We start from the raw sequence: 27,891 nt of genomic DNA on the forward strand, positions 1-27,891 counted from the left end.
GACTCATACAAGAGGTCACAAAAGACCCCACAACAACCCCCAAATGATCTCTGGTCTGACGAGACAAAAGTTGACCTTTTTGGAAGGAGTGCGGCCCATTAAATCTAGCGTAAAAGTAACGCCGCATTTCAGAAAAAGACCATCATACCAACAGCAAAATGGTGGCAGTACTATGGTGATCCGGGACCGCTTTGCTGCTTCAGGACTTGGAAGACTTGCCGTCTTATGCTGTCCTACCAAAAAAATCCTGAAGGAGAATATCCGGCCATCTGTTGGTGACCTCAAACTGAAACCAACCTGGGTTCTGCAGCAGGACCATAATCCATAACACACCAGCAAGTCCACCTCTGAATGAATGAAGACTTTTGAGATGCTGGAAAACCCTCCAATGTGGCTGAATGACAACAATTCTGCAAAAGACTCAAAATCACAAAGGTGTACTGGAAATAATCCAGTATATAAATACGCAAATACCACATTTATCAAGTTAGAAATATTTAAATAAGTACATATACTCAAATAAGCAGTCAGATCATTTCCCACATGGGACATAACATATCATTGTAGTGCAGGGGTCTCAAACACGCGGCCCCCGCCTTGATATGAAAGTTTAATGTTAGTGCGGCCCGCGCAAGTTTGATATGGATGCTTTATGGTATCATGTACCCAGAAAAAATTATTACGTTTGATTAATGTTCATGTTAAAGGTTAAATAACTGTTAATAGTTATCCTCCCTATCCGTGTGGAAGTGGTAAGTTTTTGGCTATTTAAGTTTAAAGGAAATAACTTGAAGGCTACCGTTTAGGTCGCTAGCTCTCTAGTTTGCGAGTTAGCATGTGTCTCAAGACCCTGCAGTTGTGCAATATGTTGTAAATAAAAAAGTATAAATGTGATTATAGTTGTGTTTTGTCTACAGGGCTCTAATAATGCTTTGTTAATTTTTATCTGAAAAAAAATGTGTCTATCTACCAACTATATGTGGTTTCTTAAGTTTTTATTATTTGCTGTTTTATTATTATTATATTTATTTATTACTGATTGATTGATTTATTCTTGATTTATTTATTTTTCATCTTATTTTGTGCAGAAAAATAATAATTAAGATATTTGAGAACAGTGGAATGTTTTATCAGGGCTGTTATTGTAGAAAATCGGAACCAAAGCACTGAAAAAGTTTGTATATTTTTCTGTTTTTAATAATTGCGTTTTTTTCTCCAGTGGCCCCCAGGTAAATTGAGTTTGAGACCCCTGTTGTAGTGTCTGTATTCATACAATATTTCATAAGATATTTATGTAATTAAAGCTGTAAGTAGAATAAAAAAATATTTTTTATGCATTAATTTAAAAAAGTATTTAGCATATCTGATTTTAAGTGATTGAGCAAATGCGTATGTACCAATGAATTCATTCTACCAACTAAAAGTCCTGAATTCCCTCAGGAGGAGGTGGAGTGGGTCATCCAGTAAGCAGAGGGGTCAGCAGCTCTAGTCCCACTCACTGCTGTTATGTCCTTGGGCAAGACATTTTTGCCCCCAGGGTTGCCGCACTGCTCCTAAAGAAGATTAGTTAAATAGATTGAGAAATGAATATTGTACATTGCATGTGTAATAAAGTTCAATTATTATTATTATTATTATGAATGCTGTGGCTTACTATATTAGTCCAATCATCCAAGGGTGGGGTGGGGCTTAAGCACGCCGTGCCCCCCCTCTCACCTCACCCTGCAGGGGTTGGGGGGGTGATGATGAACACAGTGGCTCTGCTGTGTGCAGGGTGGGGAGTGGAGGGGAAGCCGCTTATAAAAGAGAAGGTCCTAGGTGGTGTGTGTGTGTGTGTGTGTGTGTGTGTGTGTGTGTGCTGTTTAAACAGGCCTGGTTTGATTGACAGGGCTGATAGTGTGTAAGGAGAAGGGGAAGGTGGGGGGTGTTTTGGGGGGTGCAAGTGGTCGGTAAAGATTTGGGGGGAAAAAAAGATGGGGGGGTTGTGTTGTTGAATTCAGGTTACATTGTGTGTGTGTGTCGGTGAATGCAGGGGAGATGGGGAGTCGTGGGGGGGTCTGGATGGGGGGTGGCAGGGGTGGAGGAGGAAAGTGAGCTTTTAATTACCAGGGCAGAAGCAGATGTAGCAGAGTGGTACCCCCACCTTTAAACACACACACACACACACACACACACACACACAGTGGTGTTCCTTGGCAGCTGGAAGTCATCAACTATGTGTGTGTTAGGACAGCAGCCTTGAAGTGTATTGTTTAAATATAAAGATGCTCAGCCACTAGTGCCACTTCTTAGCTGCCCCCCCCCCCCTCCACCAACACTCCCCCATGTGTGTGTGTGAGCGTTTTTTAAATAAAATCCCATTTTCCCATCCATTTTGTCGCCGCCGCCAGTGCTGCACGTGGAAGTCCCCGGTGCAGTTAAAAGCATCCGACATAAAGGCGGTCACGTAAGTATCGTCTGTGCTGGTGTCAGCTGCCTTTAAATCAAAAGTGTGTTTACGTGCTCCCCAGAGACGGCAGAGTGTTAAAACATTTTCACGGCTTTTAATATTTTCCTATATGCGAATCCCACAGAGACAAAATGGCCACATAGAGAACTATGGTCCATAAACATTTAATATTCAGATTGCTTTTATTATTGTAGTATTTGTATTGATAATAAGAGAGCTCTTGAAAATGTGTTTTTTTTTAGGAAAATAGTGCAAATTTGAGTCTTAAAACTCTTTTCAATTTTGTCATTATTTCATATATTAATTCATATATTTTTTTTAAATTTTCTGCTATTTTCTGCTAATTTTTTGCAGATTCCACTTATAATAAACAACCAGTTCTGTTAATTAATCCAGAGTGTTTCTTTAATTTGTGATCTGAAATACAATACAATGTTTCCCACCCACCGCTTATTTTTTTTTTCACTTGTACAAAACCGATTCAAAGCAAAAAAAAAAAAAAAGTGTATAAAATGTCAAGAAAAAACAACAAAAAAAAATGTCCCTGCACATATAAAAATAAATTAATACTTTATGTGTGTCCAGTCACCTTCAACCTTATTGTCTGGTCCTAAGAAAAATTCACACATACAAACAGAGGCGTCATTGGCGTTTCCTTTTTGCACAAACACAATCACTTATGTACACTGACGGCCAATGAGAAAGTTCTATTTACATTTAACGAGGTAAGAACTGTGCCACCCATTCTAAACAGCTGCAGTCACACCCCTCCCGTTAGCAATTTAGCAATGATCAACTTTAAAACACAGACTAGAAAGTCAAGAGCTTATAGGAAGGAGGAGGAAAAAGGGGGGGGGGACTTTACACAGTAGTACAAGGGGATGTTAAATAGCAACATCGTCTCATCTTTTTTAGCCGTGACATAAACAAATAAATAAAAAGCGCCATAGAAAAGCTGGCTTTGATATTTGAGGATACAACAACATTATGTCCTGGTTTTCATTGACAAGTGTTTTGTTATGTGTTGCCTTGGCAACCAGCAGCACAGAGATATGAGAGATGGGACAAAAGTTAAAAAAAAAAAAAAAAATTAGAGTTTGGCCTCAGGCACTTGGGCGTGGACCCTGATTGGCCGTTTTTTTTTTTTTTGTTTTTAATTGGCTGCTGCTGTCAGCCATTTAGGTCCCGTGTGTTGGAGAGAGGTAGGTACAGCAAGGGGGCTCTCTTGCGCCTTGAGGCCCCCCCTCCTTCATCTGTGCAGCCAAGAGAGTCATAAGCAAGGCTTGACACTAAGACAGACAGACAGATGCTAATAAACAAGCATCTGGTATTACGGTATTACATTTTTTTTTATGACATCTTTGTTTGCAAGTCTTGTGTGCTAGCGCATGTGCTAACATGTGCACAGAGGCCCCCTGAGAGAGTGACACAGCAGAAAGACCAGACCGGGGGTTGGAGACGGGGAGAAAAAAAAAACATCCCATGAGAAATCAGCATGAAAAAAATAAAAATAAAAGTGGCATCACAGCAGAGATTTGAAAGCAGCACAAAATGAAAATAAATAGTATAAACAATTAACTCAGTTTTGCTACTATTTTTTTTGTTGTTGTATAAATGGAACATCAACATCATGTCTCCTGCAAAGAAATCCTCCTCAGTCAGCCCTGAGGGGGTAACATGTAAGTGCAGTGGAGCGCCAGGAAGGGGCTTGGGGCTGCCATGGCGGTTGACGGGCAGCTGAGTGGTAGATGTGGCGCAAATGTGGCTGATCCTGATGCCGCTAGAGCTGCTGGGGTGTAGCAAAACATGATGGGGTGGAGCGGGGAAATGTAAAAAGGAGGGGAAGGGGGTGGGTTATGTTTCAGACAAGAAATGGGGAACGGACACAGGGGTAAGTCAATGGAAGTGCTCCTTCAAAGAGGACAAGTAAGGGAGACAAAGGGGAATAGCGAGATTTAAGAATTCACTGTTTGAAGAATATTGTGTGTGTGTGTGTTTTTGTGTCTCTCATACCGCTGAGGGCTGGGATGCGAGGAGCTGCTGGAGTTGATGCTGCTGGATGAGGAGCCTCTGCTGGTCAGACAGAGCGAGCCGTGCAGCACTAACCACACAAAGACGAGAAACGGTCAAGAAAAGCCTTGATATATAACCTTTATATATTTATTCCTATGTATTCATGCAATTATTATTAACTGTATTTATTATTATTATTGACTTATTTATATAATGACAAAAATAAATATGACTTCCTGTCTGACTCACCTGTTCTTACTAGTTGCAGAGCTGCAACAATCCAACATGGCGAGCCAAAGAAACAAACAAAGGTTCCAATCAAGTCCAACCATGTTGTGTTTTAAGTACAAATTAGCCAATTACCTGTTATTGACCGCTAGCGTGACGGCCGCACTCGCATGTGGGCTGCCGGTCCCTATCGAAGTCTGGATCACGCCGTTCAGCGCGATGCCCCCCATGCCGAGCGCGCTTCCGGAACCGAAAGTGCCCATCAAGCCCGACACGGGGGTCGTCCCCGCGGCGACTATGCCGTTGAGCTGCGGCTGTGGCGGGCTCTGGGAAAGTGAAGGGGGGGTGGAAAGGGAGGAGGTGGAGCCACTACTGCTGTGGCCGCCACATGACGCACTGTCCTAGTGGGAGTAGAAATACTGAGACGTCATAGCTCTCTCGACTTGATGATGTCATACACGCGAGTGTATGAAAATACATTTGCAGGTGGCAAAGTAACTAATCCATCTTCTGTTCGATTCCTTGTGAGCTATGTGGTTTTCACCTCTAAATAGCAATAGCATCTACACAGGCAAAGCCTATCCTACTGGACCTAAAACTAAGCAAACAGTCAGTGCTTTTTAATAGGACACACCTGTGAGTTGCATGTTCTAGTACAGGGGTGGGCAAACTACAGCCCGGGGGCCACAATCGACCCGCCAAGTGTTTGAATACGGTACAAAGTATTAAGGCTTGAGCCAACCTTTTGATGGTTGGAAGTAGCTGTTTTATCAATTTTCGTTATTTGATGTGGTTTGTTGTTTACAAAATGCTTCTGAAAAAAGGGACACAAGGACATAATAAAAAAAAAATAAAAAAATAAAAAAATAAAAATAAAAAATAAAAAATAAAAAATAAAAAATAAAAATAAAAATAAAAATAAAAATAAAAATAAAAATAAAAATAAAAATAATTTTAGGGCTGCACTGTGATTGAGTGGTTAGTGTGCAGACCTCACAGCTAGGATACCAGGGTTCAATTCCACCTTCGGCCATCTCTGTATGGAGTTTGCATGTTCTCCCCGTGTATGCGTGGGTTTTCTCCGGGTGCTCCGGTTTTCTTCCCACATTCTAAAAACATGCTAGGTTAATTAGCGACTCCAAATAATTGTCCATAGGTATGAATGTGAGTGTGAATGGTTGTTTGTCTATATGTGCCCTGTGATTGGCTGGCGACTAGTCCAGGGTGTACCCCGCCTCTCGCCCAAAGACAGCTGGGATAGGCTCCAGCACCCCCCGCGACCCTCGTGAGGAAAAGCGGTAAAAAATGAATGAATGAATGAATAATAATTTGAATTTATAACACACTTTACATCAAATAAATGATCTCAAAGTGCACATATAGCAGATTGCATGACACTTTTATGTGTAAAATACTATATAGTCTGGCACCCCACCGTCAATTTTGTTAAATCCATGCGGCCCACGAGTCAAAAAGTTTGCCCACCCCTGTTCTAGTACTTTTGCTCACATGAAAAACGGGAGCATAAGCAAGTTTTAAAGCGAATGTGAGGATTTACCTGAGCAGCCACAGGTAAAGATGAGTCAGCGGCTCCTCCCTTTACATCTGTAACACAATGTTTAAAATAAATGAACTGCATGGTTTATTTAGTGTAGTTCATTTATACAAAAGTCCTGAGTGGTCAATATGATGCACGTGCGTAAGTGTACCGGAGGATGCTGACGTGGGCGTGAAAGGCACTGATAGCTGAGCACTGAGAAGTTGCAATCTCTCCTTCTTCATGGTGAGTGTTTTAATCTGCTCTTCCAGTCTCCTGTTCTCCTCCTGCAGCTGATGCAGAGATTTTAACATGGCCACCACTGAGATAGGGGAGAGAAAGCAGACCACATTTGACAGTCAGCATCAGTTTACATTTCTGAAAAGACCTTCAAAACCAGTGGCACCGGTGACAATAAAACCCTGCTCAGGCTCCACGTGGCATGTTTTCACTACTCCGCTGTCTGATTTGACATATAGACTCCACAGAGAGGTCAGAGGTCAAGATCAGCTACAGCACACTGGCCCTGTTGGCTGACTCAAGGGGCGGGACTTGCCAAACTTCAACCTGACTGGCTAGATCAAGGTCGATCTTTGCCAAAAAAAAATGGATCCTTGAATGGATGTCCACCATGTTTGCTCTCACCGTCTCCCTGGGCGCCCTGCTGCAGGAGGAAGCTCTGCCCCTCGTTCCACTGCCTCTCCAGGAGCTGCTCTATAGTTGTGGCCACCGGGGGCAGCGCCTCGCCGCCACTGACGCCTCCTCCTCCACCTCCGCCTCCTCCTCCCGCCCCTAGCAACCCGAGCCCTGGCCCCGGCAACGACCCTGACGGGTCGTAGCGGATCTGCAGGCCACCAATTGGCGAGCTGAATAGAGGGAGAGCAAGAGAATTCAAGCGCAGATAGAAAAGGAGAGATAGAGAGGTCAATAGGGAGATTAACGACCCAACATAAATGTCAGACAAACATAGACACTGCTGGCTATAAAACTACATCAATTTGTTGTTACAGTGGCCTCTAATGAAAAGGGGCCAGGCTTTCAGTCTGTGTGTGTGTGTGTGTGAGTGAGAGAGAGAGAGCGAGAGAGAGTCAGACCGGGCAGGAGAGAAAGGACGAAAGAAGACACAGCAGCAAGGTGAGACGTATAGATGAAGTGTTGATGCGCTCATCTTGTGAATGAATTGCACAAGATATGGAACCACAATATTGAGCAAAGTTTTTAAACAGTGTGTTTTGTATAAAGCCGGTGTGTATTTAAAAGGATGGTGTATTACATCATGTACAAAAAGTCATAAAAGTATTTTTCATGAATATAAACAACAGAAATTGTCAGGTATTCCTACATAAGAAAACAAATGTCAGCTGTTAAAATGAATGTAACGTCACCAACCTTATCAAGTGAATTCATCCATCCCAAAAAAAAAACAATAATAATGGATGTGTATGATCGATAACCCCGTCTTCAAAACATTTCCAAACTACGAAAAAACCACCAGGATGTCCTTCCATGTGTGATTAAAAGAAGGAGAAAAAAAATCCAATTGCAGTTGAAGGATGGTTACCACCTTCAAAAACACAGGTTATCGTTGGCTGACAGAGCGAGAACTGCCTGTAGGCGTGTAGGAGCGAAATGGGAGTGTGTGTGCGCTTGTTTGTGTGTGTGTGTGTGTGTGTGTGTGTGTGGCGTGAGAGGAAGAAAGAGGAGATGAGGGGGCCAGCAGAGGGAAAAGCAGTGAGGGGGGATGGGTGAAGAGGGGGGTCAGTTTGGAATGTAAATGGGGATGGAGGGAGGGATGGAGAGCATCTGTGTGTGTGTGTGTGTGTGTGTGTACTCACCGCGGGGTGGTCTTGGGAGAAGCCCTTATGGAGAAGCCCTGCACACCGACGCTGCAGTCTCCAGCTTCCTGATCTGTGCAGACACACACACACACACACACACATCATACAATTATAATCTAACAAAATAAATAATTATATGGGCATTTTGAGTCTGCATGAGTTAACTGTTTAACTATTAATTGGATTCAATTGTTTCCTTCCCTTCCTGTTGTCAAGACAACAGATGCAAAAGCCGGCCACTCATGGTGGTGCATAATTGCTACCAAGATGCAGAAATAAGTGAATTATTGAATACGCACAGCTTGCCTATTGATAAAAAGGTACTTAAATCGCTTAAATGTGTGTCAAGGTAACAGGTGAGAATTTGCTCTTAGCATAATGGTGACATCATCACGCTCTTTGTAAGATTCACACACACCACCCTTCATTCAGTTTTGCTCTCTCTCTCTCTCTTCCCCCCTCTCTGTGTCCAGAGGGCCTCGCTCGCTCCCTGTGCCTGCCTTCCTCTGGGCCAGTGGCCAGACGCTTCTTTTCATTTCAGAGACAGTAATGAATCACACATGCACGCAAACGCACGCTTTCGCATTTACACGCTCGCACTAAACTCCCCTCTACTTAAGACAGTCAATCCAAGCATTTACCCCATCGGGTCAGCGCTCGTGGTCCCTCGCCCGACTTCTTTCTTTTTTTTTTTTTTTTTTGTTCACACTCCCTCTCTCTCTCTTCGTAACTCTGTTCCGTCCTGGCGCCTCCCACCGCGCACTCAAAAAGCAAAGAGAGAGACGGCTGCCAAAGTAAACTGGCGGGTGTGCGCACACAAACAGGCGCACACACACCTTGCACGCCTGTGCTCACACACACACACACACACAACCGCATGATAAAAAGAAAGTGTTGCTTGTGTGGAGAGCCGTATCGTACAACACACACCAGTTCATATCATGTAAATAGCACAGCTGACTCTAATTTATTAGAAAAAAAAAATAAAATTATTTTTACTAATATAATATAATGTAATATAATATAATAATTTTAACACAAAATAAATTTAAAAAATGTATAAATACTGACATTTCTCGCCATTTTGCAATATAACACTGAAAAATTAATTTGCCAATTAATTAAATGTAATATAATAATAATATAATAATATTAATATAATATAACAAATTTTAACACAACATAAATAAAAAAAATTATAAATACTGACATTTCTCGCCATTTTGCAATATAATAATGGAAAATTAATTTGCCAATTAATTAAATGTAATATAATAATATAATATAATAATAATAATAATATAATATAATAATTTTAACACAACATAAATAAAAAAATTATAAATACTGACATTTCTCGCCATTTTGCAATATAATAATGGAAAATTAATTTGCCAATTAATTAAATGTAATATAATAATATAATATAATAATAATAATATTAATATAATATAATAATTTTAACACAACATAAATAAAAAGTTTTTTATAAATACTGACATTTCTCGCCATTTTGCAATTAATAATGGAACATACATTTGCCAATTAATTAAAATAATTAAAACTTGACCATGATGACAGAATAGCAGCCATCATTTATAGGAGTTACACAATACTTTTCTACACACACACACACACACACACACACACACACACACACACACACCACTGTGGCCCTGTCATTCAGCCTGATTAGTGAGTTGACCTGTGGGTCAGAGAGGATCTGGCTCCAATGATGGCGACGTCTGTCGTCCGCAAGTCTTAAAACTCTCCTTTAATTCTCTCTTCCGTGTTGAAGCATATGTTTTGTTTCAGGAAGTAACTCTTCTCCATCGTTATCACTGTATGACACTACTTGATGCTTTTAATTAGTGTGTAAAACTTGTTCATGGAGGGGGTGGGGGGGTGGGAGGTTGATGAAAGAGTGTCATTTGAGCTGCCGGGGAGGGGCTTGAAAATTTCACCAGCATTGACCCTTGACCTTCTGCAGGACCTCGAAAAGGGGGTGGTGACAATCTATTAGGCCACGCCTTCCCCTTGCTTGCACACTATCTCTCTGACACACACAGGGTTGTGTCACATGAATGTGTGTGTGTGTATGTGTGTGTGTGTGTTGTACCTGCGGGTGAGGCCTCCGACTGGGCGATGAGCGCTGCCATGGCCGAATTGGGATTTAGCCGGTTGCCGAACATGTGGGAGTGGGCCAGGTTGAAGACGGACCCCGGAAGGCCGCTTACCTGAAGACAAAGAGACACAAATATGGAAAAAAAATCATTAAAAAAAAAAAAAAACATTCTTTGACATTACTTAGCAATCATATTAAAATGTACTGCTTAGATTTTTAAATCCCACATTAATAATAATAATAACAATGTATGATAATTAGTGCAAAGCATTTGCAAAAACATTTAAATATTAATTTTGAAACTATTAAAAGCCTTTTATGGAAAATTCAAGTGTATCTGCCCTAGATTTGTGGGGTGTCATTTTTTTTGGAGCACTTTGCTGTGTATAATTTTGACTTTCATGTGACGGGAAAAAAAATATATATTGTGTTGCCACATCTTTTCTGTTCTGTGTCACACGCGAGGCCCACAAAGCCCCTCGGAGAACCGCCACGATGCTGACATGCTGACAAAGTGTTTCTGATGCATAGAGTTTAATCCAATTAAGGTATTTCCCCAAATAGGGGCCGTGGAGTAAAGGGTGTGGTGAGGGTGAAGAGGGCGGAGACCAATCGGAGGTTAGGGAACAAAATGGCTGATTGTTTTTGCTTCTATCAGATCAACAACACTGAAAGGTGTGCATTTTTTTTTTTATTTGTCATGCGTCAACTTATTATCGGAAATAATTCGACTTTCCAACATGGACTTGGAAGCAATGTGGTTTCCTGAAGGTGGATAAATGGACATGTAAAATGGTACGGTCCTTCCTACACATCTGCTCACATTTAAGATACCTTCAGGGATGAGACGGCCATTATCTCCTATTACTAATTCAACATCAAATATGGAAAACATCCTGGAAATATCCCATTCCTCTTGAATGAAGAAGCCAAAAGAGCAACCACCACCACCGCCACCGACGTCCATTTTCCCTTTGCTGAAATTAGTACAGATTTTCCCGTCACTACCCCTCCTCCTCTTACCATATTCCTGCCTCCTTCCCATCAACATTCATTTTTCATTTACATTCATTTTTCATTCAAAGACGCGCTCTGCCTTCAACCCGTCCTGAGCTGATAGCCGCTAAGAGGCGGCCAGGAGGCTGGCTAGTGGACTGAAAATAGCAAATGGCCTTGCTCTGTCTTTGACACACACACACACTCACAGAAGCCTGGTGTTGGAATCCTTTAGCTGTGTGTAACTTGTGTGTGTCAAAGATGCACAGCAGTGCAACACACACACTCTCCCTTCTCTCTCTATACACACAGCAAAATAGCTGTGGTGTCCTATGCTCCCCTCGGCCTCCTGCCTGTCCTATATGGACGGAACAGAGAGGACCTGGCTTAGATGAATGCCAGGCCTGAAAAATCAAGGCAACCCCAAAACGCACACACACACACGCTTCTTACTGGCCCTTGCATCCCGACTGTGGTGCTTGTCAGATGTCATTACATCACAGGACAAGGGAGGGAAAGACAGAGAGATGGATGAATTGGGAGAGGATAAAAGGGAAAGTGGAGGGTGAGAGAAAGGGTGGATGTGTGAACGGGGGTGAAAAAAAAAAAAAAAAAAAAGAGGTGCTGAGGGGACACGGGGAGAAAAATGGAGCTGGGTGGGCAGTGACAGATAATGCTCTCTGAGGACATTTTGAAAAGGACACCGAGGTCAGTGACTACAGATTAGGTGCCCCCTCCTCTTCCCTTTACGGCTGTTAAATGCTGCTTGGAAAAAAGATAGCAAAATTGCAAATATTTCAACCCAAAAAGTACATATATTGATGTCAGTGTTAGTGTTTTACTACATTTTATTTTTCCCAAATTATTTACCAAAACACATGTAGCCAAGTTAATTTTACCAGGGTGTTTGTCATGAAGACCACCAGTAATCGAAAAAAAAAAGTCTTCCGTTTTGCGAATAAACCCAAAGACCCCTCATCACGTGCACTGTACCATCAGCACGCCAATACGTCACTGAGAATAGACAATTCACACAAGGTCAGGACGCACATGGCTTGCTCGTAATTAACGTCCCGTGTGAGAGAGATTTGCGGCGGAAGACATTTAATTAGTGAGCAGTGGTTTATTTGCGCTTCTGCAGTTAATTTGCACTTCATTGTAAAGATGTAAAAAAAATAAATAAATGATTGTCAATGGCCGCTGAATAAACGGCGTGTTGCGGGCAAACAGAAGGATGTGTGTTCTTGAGTCGGGACTCACGTGTGTGGCGGCCGTGCTGGTCAGCGGTGCGGTGGCAGTGAAGGGAGAGGGAGGGGCCAAAGACGACGTGGGTTGCGGTTGCTCTGAGGTAACTCCGCCCATGGAGAGGGCCCCCGGCCCTGACGACGACCCATCAACACCAGAGAAAACACCTGTGGGCATACAGTTAGAGAGTTATTGAGGTTAACAACAACAAATTTAAAAATTATATTTTCTGGAGATACATTTTTTTTGTTGTTGGGTCATGATGATGAATTTTGCTTGCCAAGTTATATTAAGGAATATTTTTAATATTTTTTATATATTTTTTTAATTTATTTTTATATATATATATTTTATTTTTATTTTTTGGTTACTGAATTTTGCTTGAATTTTGCTTGCCAAGTTACATTAAGGAATATTTTTAATATTTTTTATATATATTTTTTATTTATTTTTATATATATATATTTTATTTTTTGGTTACTTTGCACAATTCAACATGGCCGAAAAGGAATAGCAAGAAGCAGCACTACCCCATCTCCTTGTATATATAACGGATAATTCATTCACACTGTATTGTTTACATGTTGACACCTACAATATTGTATTGTTTTACTTTTGTTAAACTGTTACCATTTCCTAATTGAAATGAATACAGAATGTGAAGCTTATGCAAATATTGCATTTAAATATATAACACAAAATAACCACTTTTTTTTTTTTACATTTATTAGATTTGCTTTTAAATTAAAAAAACAACCTAAAGGAGTCATATTTAAATGAATAATTTTGAATAAAAATTTAATAGTTTAATTGTGTGGTTCATTTGTTGACATTTTGAATATATGGTAGAACAATAGTACGGTTTCTCAATGATATTGACATTCTTTGTGCTGAAATGCAGAAACAATCAATAGTAAAAAAATATTTTTATTGATTGGTAGATGTTGGAAGACGCAGGAAACCCCCCCCCGCCTCGAAAAATAATAATATAATAATGAAAAAAAAAGCTGAATTTTATATCACACAAAGAATGAACAAGCCTATTTTCCACACATGCACGCCTCATTCTCTTATCTCTGCCTGCCTCCCTCACACACCCCGTGCTCAGCCACTAACCGGGGATAAGCCCTGCCCCGGCCCCCTTTGACCCCAGCAGAGGTGGTGGTGGTGGTGGCGGCGGCGGGGGAGAGGGCCCCTCAGCCCCACAAAAGCCTGAATGGCTCAGGGCAGCATACATTCACTAGGGGAACAAGAGATCTTTGTGCCAAGAGGGGAGAAGGGAGATGATGGCAGGAGGGGGCGTGGGGGGGGGGGGGGGGGGGGAGATATGAAGACTACATAGGCCTACATACTATTTATAACACGTTGTAATATGCACCGGCGGAAAATGGATAGGCGAAGCGGGACTGCAGTCACTCAAAGGGCATGCGCTCCTATGAGATGTTCAACAACTGAACGAGACGCCAAACCAATAATTTATTCGCTTTGCCCGCAAATCGCCAACAATGAAAAGGATTCAATGTAGGAAAAGTAAAATAACCATGATTAAATCACATCAAAGCAAAGTTGCTATAATTACCATGCAAAAGATGATGTGGTAAATATCAACACTCTTCACCTTTTGGTAGGAGTGAACATGTCCTAACCAATCAACGTGATCAATAACAGATTTTTAGGCCTCATCAGTTCCTGTTCCTTTTCTCTTTCCTGCTCGGCACATCTGTATGCTCTAAAACAGGCACCATGATTAGGTCAAGCTGGGTTTCTCTCTACATAGGAAATCAAGTGTTTTCCTTTTATGGGCGGTTAAGTCGACCTAAAAAGCACATAAATGGTATCATGTTGTGGTTTTAAGGGGACAAATGAGCAGAAGGAAGCTCACTTTAAATTTGAAGAAAAAAAAAAAGGTTGAAGAGTGTGTGTGTGTGTGTGTGTGCATTTATAGTTTTGCAAACTCCAATAGATTCAAAAATAACCTAGATGTTGTTAAATTGTTATCACTATTAAATCACTGAGAAAAATTGTAAAAAAAATGCAGAATTGTGTATGTTTTTTTTATACAATAATTCCTAAAACTACTTAAATATTTACCCTGTTTTATACCTTCATTTTCCCTCATACAAAAATAAGACAATAGATAAATATATAATTAAAAAGATCATTTTTTTTTCACACACACACACACACACACACATTAAATTCATTCCACGCGCAAACAAACACGATTCCCGTCCTCGATCCCCCGCCCCCCTGCCGTCAAACATTAACCTAACCAAAAACTAACCCCCTGCCTCTCACCACCCACCAGCACATATCTATCAAGCTAACTATCTATCCATCAGCACGGTGGAGTCAGCAGACAGGATGATGGGGGAAGGAGGGCGGCCAAGGATCCTCCCCATTACTGCCCTGCATTAACCCTCAGCTAAATATTTACAGTGGGAACACCAACACACACACACAAAAAGAGAGATCATATATAACCACCACCTTCTCACAACGGCGGTGGTCACAAATGACAACGCTGTTGGATGCAAAAGCATCAAGACGGCGACCCAGTGAATCGCAAAAATAATTATTTCTTGACCACCAGAGTACAACAAAGTAGTGTTTCCTCAAGCGTCTTCATCTTTAAAGTCAAACACTACATGGCTTTTGTATGATTTTGATATAAATGTTAGACACCGTACAAAAAAATAATAACTACAACTATAAAAAATGACTATGGAAATTATGAATGGGACTGCTACCTGTTGCTAATCTCTGGACTATGGTGTTTGAGGCCGACTTGGTAGCTTTTTTTTTTTGCGCTTTGCATTTAAACCTATTTAAACCTTGGCAGCAGGCCAACAAAATGCAGATGCTAAAAAAGCTAGCAACCTGCAAGAAAATGTGATAACTGGGAACATCGTTCACTTCAGCTGCAGTGCTAAATGTCAATGTAATATGCAAAATGCTAAAGATAAAAAAAAAATTTGAACGCCAGCGAGCGCTATAGTAGTTGTACATAATGCTACCATGCTAACAGTTTGCATAAAAGTACCCAACAAAAACAGAAATCTGTACAGTTCTTACCTCGTGCCATGTAAAGTAACTAAAACGCTAACAGTTAGCATGCTAACAAAAAATGATTAAGGCAGTTCAACAGTCTTTTCACATCATTCTATAACGGTATATATTATTTCCTGAAATGCTACAAATTCTCTTATTTATTCATAATTCCATACAAATGTATGCAACATGACGTGCAAAATAGCTGAAATGCTAATAGCTAGTATGGCCACAGGTGTAATAATAATGTATACAGTCCTGTGTTTGACTCAGTCCTGTGTTCAAAAAAAATTTTTTTGAAGGCCATGGAGCGCTATAGTAGTTGTACATAATGCTACCATGCTAACAGTTTGCATAAAAGTACCCAACAAAATAGCACTAGTCACAGAAATCTGCAAGGCAGTTGTGTACAGTTCTTACCTCGCGCCATGTAAAATAACTAAAATGCTAACAGTTAGCATGCTAACAAAAAATTATTAAGGCAGTTCTACAGTCTTTTCACCTCATATATATATATATATATTATATGACTGAAATGCTACAAATGCTCTTATTTTTTCATAATTCCATTCAAATGTATGCAACATGACGTGTAAAATAGCTCAAATGCTAATAGCTAGTATGGCCACAGGTGTAATAATAATGTATACAGTTCTGTGTTTTACTTAGTTAAATAAATATGTTTTTTTTAAGTGTTGAAAAAGTGCATTAAGTAAGTTCATGTTAAACAAATGTTTCTCAAGGCCAAACACTTGGCGATAATGACTCCAAATGACAACTGTGAGCGGCCCGGGGCTTTGTAAAGCACAGGAATGTGCTCATTTTACAAATCAGTTAAAAAAAAAAAAGAAAAAAGTCTCAGTTAAGAGATTTTTCACCAAACGACTTGACACTGGGGTGACAGATGTGGCTAGGATGACAACTTAATCAATCCTTCGGAGCCAAAACAAAACATTTGATCAAATAAACTTTTAGCCAGAGAGAAAGTACAGAAGTGTGGAAACAAAATTAGATATTAAGCATGTTTGATCAACTGAGCCCGGAGGGGAAAAAAGGCAAAAAAAAGTGTGTTCCTAATCTACTAACCCATTTTTTGACTGTTTGTAAATACCATTGCTATGGTTACACGGAATGTTATCAAATATAAATATCGCTTTGCTAGGCGGTGACACAAATCCAGTGATGTTAACAACGTGTGGCGGTTCTTCACACGGTTTGTTCTCGATTAATCGCAAGAAAAAGAGTAGAATCCGTTTGAGGAATATCAGCTGCATTGATTGATGTCGTTGATTTACTTAATTTTTTAACACAAGCTTGTAGAAAATCATCAGCATTTTAGAATGCACGCAAAATATATTTAAAATATTCACTGTACATTAATTCAGATTAAAGGAGAAGAAAGATCTAATAGAAATTCTTCACATATTCACTACAAAATTGTGACATTAATAGTTGAGTTAAAGCTAATGAATATTTTATCAGCAGTCACACAGCAACGCTAAACACCATATTTACAGTTAAGTAACGGCCATCACCCTGATTCCCTCGCCAAAACGTCATTTGCATTTTAGAAAGCAGGTGAGCGTCATCAGGTGAGAAAGGATGCGAGGAACCAAGAAGGTCAAAGCTGGAAACAAACAGTGGCGGTTATTCTCAAAGAAAGTGGAAATGCTGAGGATGTGAGGGGTTGTACGGAACCATTTTCTCCAGCAGAGGGAAACTCCAAAGCAGTTGCCAAGCAACTGAACACAAAGAAGTAGAAAAAAAAAAAATGCCGCAAATATCATACAGCTCGCTACCCCTTGACACACACTAAAATTGTATCGTAAGAAGCCAATTACAACAATTTGTATAACCCTTGTTTGGGGGTTAATGTTAATATTTCTCCATCCAATGGAAATAGTCTGTCATTTCCAATCATCCTCATCATTTGGATGAAAATGGGATAAAATTACCAAACATCAGGGCCTGAAGAACAGAAGGATGCTACATCAATGTAGCAATGACTAAACGCATTAAAGAAGAGGCAACTTCAATATGATATGATATGGAGCACTTTGGCTTCCATGTTTTTTTTCATTGTATAACACTGTTTTTGATGGATTCTTATGACATCATGGGAATTATTTGACGGCATAAGTGTGATTGCTTAATAATGCCTTATATATATATTTTTTGACATTGTATAAATAACAGTATTCGAGCACAATTTTTCATTTAGTGGTTTGGCCTTCAATGTCTTGATTGCAAATGGCTTTGTCAAAATCAAGACTCCATGCACGCACACACACACACACACACACACACACACACACACAGGGGAAGGCACAGCTGCAGCACCCGTGAAACAGTTGGCTTTGCTAAAGGCGAGGGCACCATCAATCCCCCCCCACCCACGTTTTTTTGCCTGCTTGTCTCGGGGATCAAAACCAATGACCTTTCAAGCATGGCTGCCTCGTCTTAAACTTCTACAAAAAATGGCATCAATTAAAAAAAAAAAAAAAAAAAAAGACAGTTCCCTAAATGCATCTGGACTTGTGATTATACCTCAAAGGTATATAAGGTATGTTGTGTTTATGTGCTGTCCTCACCTGGCCCGCTGTTGCTCTGCAGACTGCCATTCCTGAGGAGTGAGGGGGACTTCTGAATCCCGCCGCCGACACCTATGACCCCGAGACCCCTCTCTGCTCCTCCTCCCACCCCTAAGCCACCGCTGGAAACTAAGCCTTGCCGACCACAGAGCGCAGAGGACGAGGAGGACGACGGGGAGGCAGCAGCGGAGGAGGAGGAGGAGGTGATGCCCGTGGAGGAGGTGGGGAGAGTCAGCGAGGGCGCCGACTCCGCCGGCTTGACATCTGTGGTGAAGCAAGGACCGAATCTGTTGCGCCAGTTGCCTTTCTTTTTCTTCTTCACTCCATCCTCCGCTCCACCCCCTCCTGCGGCTGCTCCGGCGATCCCGGGGCCGGTGCTGGAGGGCTGGGGCCGTTTGTAGGCAGCGGAGCCACTGAGGCTTGTCGTCTCGCTGGCTGACAGACTGTGGGAATTCTCGTACAGCTTCCCGCCCACTGAAATAATAAAAAAGAAGCAGTGAATATTTAAAATGTGGTTTCTTTTGAGTTGAGCATGACGAAAGGGAGCGAAGCGAAAGAAGTGTGGGCTACTTGAGAAGTGTCCGATAAAAGGCGTACCATCATAAAAGCCCAAATTTGCTTAACTCCATTGATAGAATAAACTCAATACTGCAGGTTTGATTTACTGCTGTTTATTCATGAGGGGTTCTATGTGTTTCTAAAAAACCACATGGTACAAGTCCTGCTCTGTATGAAAAATGTCACCTGCTGGTGTGATGTAACACCGCATAATGAAAAGTTAACAAAACTGAAAACATGATAAAAAAGTATCACCTGCGGCGGCGGTCGTCGCGAGAGAACCAAAAAGGTTCGTCGTTCCCTCTGAAGCCCCGCCCTCCGAGCTGGGCTTTACGAGGCAGCTGCTGAAAGACGGCGGCGAAGAAAAGGTAGTACCGCCTCCCGGACGTAAGGAGGAGTCGGAGAAGCTCAGGAAATCGGACGACGATTGGGCGGAGGGCGCTTTGCCGGTATTCGTCAACAGCAGACCTGGGACATGTGTAAGAACGAGAAGGCAGAGGAAACATAAGATAAGTAAAGACTGAGCATCCAATAAAGATCCTTCGTACTACTATGCAGCGTATCACCGTGGGAAAAGCATCAATAAGAAACAAAGGAAACAAGTATTTAATTTAGTTTTTTATCAATTTAAACCTCCCACAAAGGAAGCACGCAAACGGATGAATACACTCGCTACTCCTCCGATAGACCAAACACACACCTGATGAGAGCTCAAGGTTCTGATTCTAAAAAAACACAAAAGCTTAGTGTAAGCACCGACTCCTTCAGGCTCTGACCTCCCCACATGTTGTGTGTCCATGTGTGTGTGTGTGTGTGTGTACATGTGTCTTTTCTCAGACAAGGCCCCAGATTACAGGAGCCACAGGCCAGAGACAAAACACCGTTATCAAGGCCACACACAAAAAAAAAAAAGAAAAAGCCTGGCGTCTGGTCAGAATCCAGTCACAAAGTATAAACACACACATGGTGGTTAGACGAGCAGATCTGTCACTCTGTATGCAACTGCGGGTTTAATTCCCTGTAGGGTGCAAATTAACATACAGGAACATTTTGCAGCTATCAATTTTTACCTTGGTGGAAAGGCCCGGTGGAGGAAGAGGCAGATGTGGAGGAGGTTGCCATGGTGACCACGGCAGAGGGGAGGGCTTTCCCTGAGGAGGTGAGCGACTTTCGCCCGCCCCTCTGTCCGACCGCGTGACTTCCGCCGGCGTTCTTCTTGCTCTTCAAGTCAGACGGCACTTTCCCGGGATCCGCGGCCACCAAGCAATCCTTGGCGCTTCCAACCGAGTGAGTGGACGATACTTCCTGGAAGTTGGCGTTGGTGAAACGGGCGCTGGCGTCGTCCAGTCGCTTCTGCGAGGGCGGTGGTAGAGGGGTGCCCCCTCCCACTGAACTGCTGCTGTTGTAGGGCTAGAAAAGGAGGAAAAAAAGGATGAATAAGCATGGTTGAGGCAGGAATAAAAATATACAATAAGGGCTGTGTCTCAATCCGTGCACTTCCACACTTAACAGTCCCTCAACGGTCGCCATCTTGGCAACATAGAGGAAGGGGAGGGACTAACTCAAGTGGTTGCATTTCACAATAAAATTGGATAGAAGAAGAGGAAGAAGCTGCAAAAAAGTAAGCTACACAATGTACGTAGTATCCATATTGAAGTATTCGAGTTGAGACACAGCCAATGATGGGACTCAAAGTATATTACAAGGCCAAATATCTTCACCTTTCTCTGTACACACATCCTAAATTTTGAAATTATGCAATATTCACTGGGAAATGAAAGAAAAAAAAGTAGAAAAAAAAATACGCTGCTCTTGCAATTCCTTGGTCCAGATCTTTATCTAGTTTACTAATAAACAAAGAAAATGTCTCCCTGAGCCAAACTACAGAACATGTTTGGTAAAAAAAAAAAAAAAAAAGTTACACTTGAAGAGCAGTTCTCCAAAGAAAAGAGTAGAAGGCTGCTCCTCACCTTCTCTGGGACCATGATGTTTGGAAGAACAAGGGAAGGGGACATGTCCATGGAGGTCTTCTTGTGTTTGGGTTTGTGTCTGTCCCGCTCTTTGTGTTTCTGAGTATTGACAGTGGGGGTAAAAAATAAAAAAAAAAGAAAAGAAAAGAAAAAGAAGAGGAAATATGATATAAGTAAGGCTAATTTAAAGAAAAGCTGACAATAACAAGGGTAAAACCAAGATGGTGAAACATGTAACCAATGGGGGAATTATTATTTTCAAAGAGATATTCACAAACTCATTGGGACACGGGCAGGGGAGTAAAAGTGTGTGTGTGTGTGTGAAGGAAAGAGAGCATTACATTTCAAAGGATCACTCTAAGATGAAAGCGTCACAAACACAAAGAGAGTGATGGAGGAGAGATGAGGGGAGGGCGTGGGGTGGAGGGGAAGGAATTCAGCCTGCTGAAGTTTAGTAGAGCAGTGTGTCTAAGTGCCTCGTGCCCGAGTGCACAAGGTCTCATTGTTTCATCCAATCATAGCCTCCTCCTCGGACCATCGCAGCTCAATTTACACCCTCTCCAACATGAACGCCGCCGAGCCTTCCTCTCGCACCCGTTGCCGGCGTATTTACACCTTACATGAACACCCCACACAGCGTGACACCTCTTTGTACACGCGCACGCACGTGTGGACTTTTTGACATGCCAAGCGTCGGTTAGACGGGCTGTGAAAATATGCATGAATCCTCGAAGACGTATTGGTAACGCTCAGTGTCGTGACATCTCGGAAACAGCAGAAACCACCCCCCCCCCCCCCCCACTTCTCCCCTCAGGGTCTCATTGGGAAATGATCACATGTAAGCTGGTGACAGTTTAGCCAGACTTCCGCAATGAGTGGCAGTTAACAGACGCCGCCAGCCGAATGAGGAGATAGCAAGCTCCACTGGAAACCCGCCTTCCGCTAATGCTAATGTTCTGGGGGGGGGGGGCTCAGCTTATTTGCGGGTGCGACTCTTAAATTGCAAGGACTAGCTTTACTAATATAAATCTTTTAAATCTGTTGTTTACCTTAAACTGCTTATACAAAAGAGAAGTAAACATGTCATGTCAGGAAGAAAATGCAGGAAATGAACTTTTTTTTGTTGTTTTTTTTTTTTTACTACTCTGCGTCCTACTGCAGAATGCAGGTGTTTTCAGTTAAAGAGGCCTTGAAAGCAACACAACTCATTAAGCACCAAACGTCACTGTCCGACTAGGAGTGTCTAGAATGCAATGCAGTTGTCAACAATCAATAAAGTGGTTCCAAATGTCATTATTCGGAGGGTGACATGAAGCAAACATTGCTTTGTAGACAGGAAATAATTCATGCAAAAAAAACAAAAATAAAAAATCAGTGACTACAGCTCCACATAGTCACACACCAAGAGAATCGGGAGCCTATGCACAGTGCAACAGAGGTAAGTCAAAAATAACTTCTACTCAGTGAAGGAACTAAGCCGGCCTGACAACCTGACCCAAATTATTCCCCAAAGCGACACATTAGTGATAGAATAGATTCACAATACACAGAGTGAAATATTTCAAAAATGTATATTAATTATTACAAATTAGTTAATAAAAAAACACAAATTTATTCAATTCTAATGTATTAAAATGCATTAGGATAAATAACCTTTGCTAAAAAAATTGCCACATTTAATAGTATGAAGTCTCCAAACTTAAAATAAATTATGCCACATTCAACAATAGTAGATATATCATTAATTAATCATCACCAATAATCTAGATATTTTATCTTAATTTATAATTCAAATACTTTCATTGTATAATTCAGTAATTGTGTTACTAATTCATTTATTTTCTATGCAGTTTTCGTCTTAACTGTAAAAAATTAAAAAATTGACTAGTCAGGCAAATAAAATAATAAAAGTTATTTGAACAATGACACCAGCCAGAAGAAGATAGATAGGTAAATCCTTTCATTAACATTCCAGAGGTCCGTGATGATGGAGAGAAGCTGAGCTGCCAGGGTCGGATATCACTAGCACACACACACACACACACACACACACACAGGCCCAAAGCAGCAGGCGTGGGAATACGCACACACACAATATAACCTTACACAGCATTATCAATCAGGTCAAATGATTAGCCAAGCAGACTTTCAGTGTGTCTTCACCCCATTTTTTTTCCCGCACTCTGTTGTCCACCATCGGCAGTTAGATCATTTAACATGTCCAAGTGGTCTTTGAAAGTGTGCGAGGTAAATATGAGCGGTGGCAGAGGATGAGGTCCGTGTTCATTTATCAACAGGGGTGCAGACAATGAGCAGAGCAACAATGGACTGACAACCACTCATCCCCCGTGCAGAATAAAAGACCATTTCACACAAATGTACACTTGCTCAATGATAAACACTTTATGACCTTCAATGATAAAAGTCAGAATGAACCACTTTTTTGTGGATTTGCCAAAACATTTAGTATATAACACTTCAATAAATTATGAAATGAAGGGAAAAAATTATTAGAGTTTGGCCTAACAATGTCCATAATACAGATACACTATATTGTGTGTTTGTTAGAATGAAATACAATTCACAGCACAGAGGCCCGAGGAAGGAGAAGAGGAGGAGAAGGGTACAGAGACGGAAGGGAGGCGAGCCTGGAGAGATGAGGGAAGAAGGGGTGAAACAGAGGAACAGGAAGTGAGGGGGGTGGAAATAATATGCCCTGGCCCGGCAGGAATTCCCCTGTGCCGTTTCCTGCGGCAGGATTTCTGCATGTGTGTGTGTGTGTGTGTTTGTTTCCTGCAGGCCTTTTCTACGCGTCCAGTGTGGAGGATCTTTTAGCCCCTGCTGTAGTTTGGCTGTAGCGTCTAACATGAGGTGGGCATGTAATGGGCGCAAGCAGACAAAAAACACGCACACACACCTTAGTGAATTTGAGCTGAGAACCAATTTGATTTAAAAGAAAATTAAAGACTAATAAAAAGCACTTATTTACTTCATATAATAAATAAATAAATAAATAAATAGGGTGGCAAAGTTGAGAGTTGAAGCGGCCCGCAAATTTAGATTTTTACGCAACTTGCGATTACATGCACTGCTAACAGGCATGACCGATTAGCTCGCACTAATATAGCGTCCATTAAAAGCTGCGGTCCCTAGAGGGGGGCAGGTGGCGGGGGCTCACATTCACTGCTAAAAAAGCAAATTCAAATGCAAGGGGCTGCAAAGCGTGCGAGTACAATTTCCGAGCACCTCGATGAGAATGTTGTGAATATTGTGATGTGTAAAAAATAAAAATAAAAATAGAATTAAATAATTATTATCAAACTCTTGAAGCAGAAAAGAATGATGTAAAAACTTGGAAAAGGTGCCAATGTTGCACTGAGAATAAAAGCTAAAAGTTACAATATAACAACTTCATGTTGTTCATTTGGGCCCAAATTAACAGTGATGCCTCATTTTTTTCCCCCACACAAAATTGGTCCAGATTCTATTCAACACAACAAAAATATTTAAATTACTTCCTTGAAACTGATGGCATAACGACAATGAAGAACAAATACAGATCTGCTGTCAAGTACTAATTCTTCAATGGGGAGAGCGTGTCTGACCATGTAAAAGCAACATGTTTCTGGTGGAGCCACAGTCATGGGTTGGAGGCGAAGAGAGGGTAAGATCAGAGGTCTGTCTTACCTTCGTGTCCTGGTCTGGGGGTCTATCCATACATTGAGAGGAAGAAGAGTCACTTAAGCTTTGAGATCTACTACCGCGGCCCCTGCTCCTTCGCTAAAAAAGGTAAAGAGGAACTCCAAGTTACTGGATGAAGTTCAAAGAAAAAGAGGCTTCATCTACAACTAAAAATTCTAAAGTGGCTAAAAAAAATTAAAAAAAAGGAGGAACAAAAATAAAAAAGTCAAAATTAAAAATGAGTCACAAGAAATTTGCATGATTGTGTGCTACCTAAGTGGTTTAAGGGTCCCTGATATGACTGATCAACTTGGCTTAAATGTTATATATTGTTTGTAATTATGCTATACATTTTTTAAAGCAAATATTAAATAATAATAAACCAACTAGCTAGCAGCTCAACCCCCGAAATTGACGTCATCAGGGGGTGACACCTGCTGCTTCTCGGGGTAGTTGACTTGGTTAAGTATATTTTTAATCAAAATAGAACTTGTGCCAAAATGTTGTGTTGCTGCTGGATGTTCACAATATCCTAGTGATACTGTAAGTTGCTTTTTCCAACAAAATATAGTCTCGCTAAAAAAATACAAATAAAAAAAACAACAATGTTCCTCCACGCTCTATGTTACACTACAATTTACAAAGTGCCTTTATAGGGGTATGATTTTATGAGGTATCCTGGGACATTTTTGGACAGCCTTGGCAATCGATCTCAGTCCAAACCTGCTTGGTCTTGCTCGTAGCGTCTGTTGCTATGGTGATTAAGAAGCAGCGAGATTACCTCCAGGCATAGATTAAGGCCTGCATTCAATGTGAGTATTTGAAAATGTTTTTTTTTTTTTTTGATGCAGTGTTTTGTGGCCCGCCACAGATAAATTTGGACTGCCACAAATAGATTTGGCTCTACCTGTGTCGGCTTCATTCCTAAACACATTACAACGCAGAAAATGGAGAGAGGGATTGGTTGCCCAATTAGCGACTTTGTCGCTATATTTAGCGAGTAATCACAAAAGGAACTAGGGACAAATCTTGTGAAGGGACTGGGAAACACTATGATGTTATTTTTGATACGCAAAAAAAGAACCTTGGATTTTACAACTCATTCTCTCGGTCACATGATTACACCTTTCTTTAACAAAAAGTCACTGTTGATAGACCGTCCCTTAGATTAGATTAACTTCAGTTCATAAGATTTAATACCTACTTCCTAAATCAATCTTTATTATCGAATTACTTTACTTTGAAAGAGAAAAATTACAACAACCTCAACATCCACCATAATCTTGTCACCAAATAACAGACACACTGTTCTCTTAACGTCATAATCTATGAAACCCATTCCGCTAACATTGCTCTCCTCATCCCGGAATCATTCTTGTACAGTCACGCATACAATTCCAGCATTTCCATCAACGCTATGTTCCAGCATCCAAAACCATTTGCACATAATCAATATGACAGAATATCACTGATGTGCGCTCACGTTAAAAAGGCCTGCCGCATCTTTTCATGTTTACCACAGCTCGAGAAAAACCAACATTCACTAATTGTTGACTGACTTAATAATTCTGCTTATTAAATCAAATTGTTCGCATTTTTAAATTAATTCAAAAGAATGGAGGGATGACCGCCGGGACCAATGGGGGTACAAGACAGGTGGATAGAAGGTAATGTTAATGTGAAAGAAGGGTTGGGCAGATTGAACCAGGGAAAGAAACAGCATTTCAGACAAAATGTCAAGTGAATGGGCATTTTGAAGCATTTATTTGATTAATCTCTTTTTAAAATTAATTTTATTTGCCAGTGTACTGAATGGTGTGATGACACAGGATTCAAGCCAGTGCACTAGCAAGAAGCATCCACCGCTTCTGCAAGACACACAGCCTTTCTGACCTGAGTGGGAAAAAGATGCAATCGTGGGTTGTGGTTGGGGAGGAGGAAAAAAAATGGACAGGATGAGAGAAGAGGCTTCTTTGAGATGGAACAGCGTTACATTAAAATGAATGAATGTGAAGATTGAAAGGCAACAGAGTGCAACAATGGAAGTCTTTCACAAAATAAAAAAAGGTGGAGGAGGAGAACATGTGTATTCTGGGCTTTATGCCATCTTGCTTGTGAAAACAAAACCTGATAACTAACTCCGAAGGATGCAAACCCCCACATAGCAACATACAAGTAATTAAGGATGTCTGATAATATCACTGACCTTTCATTTTGGTATCGTTTTTTTTTTTTTATTGATTACACAATGAATTATTTCCAAGCTTTGCCTTCAAATTAAAAATATGCAATAATTGTAAGGCGTCTTCTAACCTTTGAGGGAGAAGTTGCTGCCAGTTTTGGTATCTGTAATTAAAGCTATTACATTAAATATCATGATATCATTAAAAAGTTAATATCGAGCATCTCTACAAATAATCATATCCATAAAGACTGTTAGAACACACAAATAATACGCAACAACAGCAAAGTAGAAGTCAAACTAGCTTGTCTAGAACAACAAATCCAAGCAAGTGAGCAACAACAAAATCACACTAAAAAAAGTGCAATAAAAATGTGCCATTTGTGATGATGACTCGCTTATATTTACAAATCCCCTCACATTCACGGTGAACCTAAAAAATCTTGCCTTGCTATGTGGATTTTTGCCAGAGCTGTGTTTGTGTACTATGTGGCAAACAGAAGTGGCCACTTACCAATTTGCTGTGGTGGTATTTGCAGTAACCACAATACTTCACGTTGTCGGCATCCGACCCTTGCTCCTCGCACAGCAACCCTGCAAACTGGGCACTGTGGCACAAATGGGGGGTGGGCAGAATAATGTACTTTTAACCTCAAATAAAAATGTTGTTTTTTTTTAAAAAAAAAAAAAGGGGAATGGGAGGGCATAACCAATCTGTGAAACGATGTAGCAATCTCCTTTGACCGGGTGAGGTTAATGTGATGTGAGCAAGTCTCACCATGTGACATGGAAGGCCTGCCTGCAGCCGTGTTTGTTGCAGGTCATGCATGCACCAGTGGCCGCTTTACTCTCTCTGCCCTGATCCTCACAGATGTAGCATGTCTGTAAAACAAACACAAACGATAAAAGGAGACAATCGTAACGGTGCTTTCAACGTGTGGTCGCTTACCTTGTTGTAGCGATCATGGGGGACACTCTGAAGCACAATGGGCTCCATGGTTGACACGTTTGCAAACTCCACTTCGGGTATGTAAAGCGCACACACCACATGAGCCCAGCCTGTAACAACAGAAAGCGAGGCAAAAAAAAAAAAATCAACATGTTCATTATGTCACAAGCAGACCAGGTTGTAGTATCTGTTGACTGACTTGCACATAACAAACTCGTGCTTACAACTACATTCCCTTCCATGGTCGGTTAGAGTTCATTTGCAACACTCGAAAGTGGGAAATTTTGCATGGGCTGAACAAATGAACCTTGACAGATCACTCATACTGTACCGTCGCCACACGCACGCAAAATATCTGAAGTTATTTCTATCAGATAGCATCAGACGCAGGTGTGGAATACAATGAAAAGCTTTTCATTCATCGGTGAAGGGAAGCACAACCCGCAAGCAAACTTATCTAAATTTGTAAGTACCCGAG

General features: G+C 41.1%; 1 protein-coding gene across 9 annotated transcripts in view; it reads right to left on the minus strand.

Moving 5' to 3' along the window:
* Positions 1 to 3,508: 3,508 nt before the first annotated feature.
* The window catches only part of mllt10 (MLLT10 histone lysine methyltransferase DOT1L cofactor), a 34,523-nt gene continuing 10,140 nt past the window's right edge, over positions 3,509 to 27,891 (minus strand). Inside the window, exons 4-21 of one of the 9 annotated variants that reach the window (XM_058060022.1) lie at positions 27,414 to 27,523; positions 27,243 to 27,346; positions 26,979 to 27,072; positions 24,289 to 24,381; positions 20,602 to 20,700; positions 19,702 to 20,041; positions 18,887 to 19,099; positions 18,074 to 18,547; positions 12,447 to 12,598; positions 10,185 to 10,302; positions 8,063 to 8,135; positions 6,873 to 7,093; positions 6,400 to 6,549; positions 6,249 to 6,295; positions 4,826 to 5,091; positions 4,712 to 4,732; positions 4,463 to 4,550; positions 3,509 to 4,235 (exon numbers count right to left, since the gene is read on the minus strand). In XM_058060022.1, coding sequence (XP_057916005.1) covers positions 4,230 to 4,235; positions 4,463 to 4,550; positions 4,712 to 4,732; positions 4,826 to 5,091; positions 6,249 to 6,295; positions 6,400 to 6,549; positions 6,873 to 7,093; positions 8,063 to 8,135; positions 10,185 to 10,302; positions 12,447 to 12,598; positions 18,074 to 18,547; positions 18,887 to 19,099; positions 19,702 to 20,041; positions 20,602 to 20,700; positions 24,289 to 24,381; positions 26,979 to 27,072; positions 27,243 to 27,346; positions 27,414 to 27,523 — 2,669 coding nt within the window. In that variant the 3' untranslated portion in view covers positions 3,509 to 4,229. Of the gene's footprint in view, positions 4,361 to 4,462; positions 4,551 to 4,711; positions 4,733 to 4,825; positions 5,092 to 6,248; positions 6,296 to 6,399; positions 6,550 to 6,872; positions 7,094 to 8,062; positions 8,136 to 10,184; positions 10,303 to 12,446; positions 12,599 to 18,073; positions 18,548 to 18,886; positions 19,100 to 19,701; positions 20,042 to 20,601; positions 20,701 to 24,288; positions 24,382 to 26,978; positions 27,073 to 27,242; positions 27,347 to 27,413; positions 27,524 to 27,891 lie in introns of those variants that run through there. The other 8 variants (XM_058060021.1, XM_058060020.1, XM_058060027.1 and 5 more) reach the window with 8 other exon arrangements.

The sequence above is a fragment of the Doryrhamphus excisus genome, chromosome 21 (assembly GCF_030265055.1).
Source record: "Doryrhamphus excisus isolate RoL2022-K1 chromosome 21, RoL_Dexc_1.0, whole genome shotgun sequence".
Classification (NCBI taxonomy): Eukaryota; Metazoa; Chordata; class Actinopteri; order Syngnathiformes; family Syngnathidae; genus Doryrhamphus; species Doryrhamphus excisus.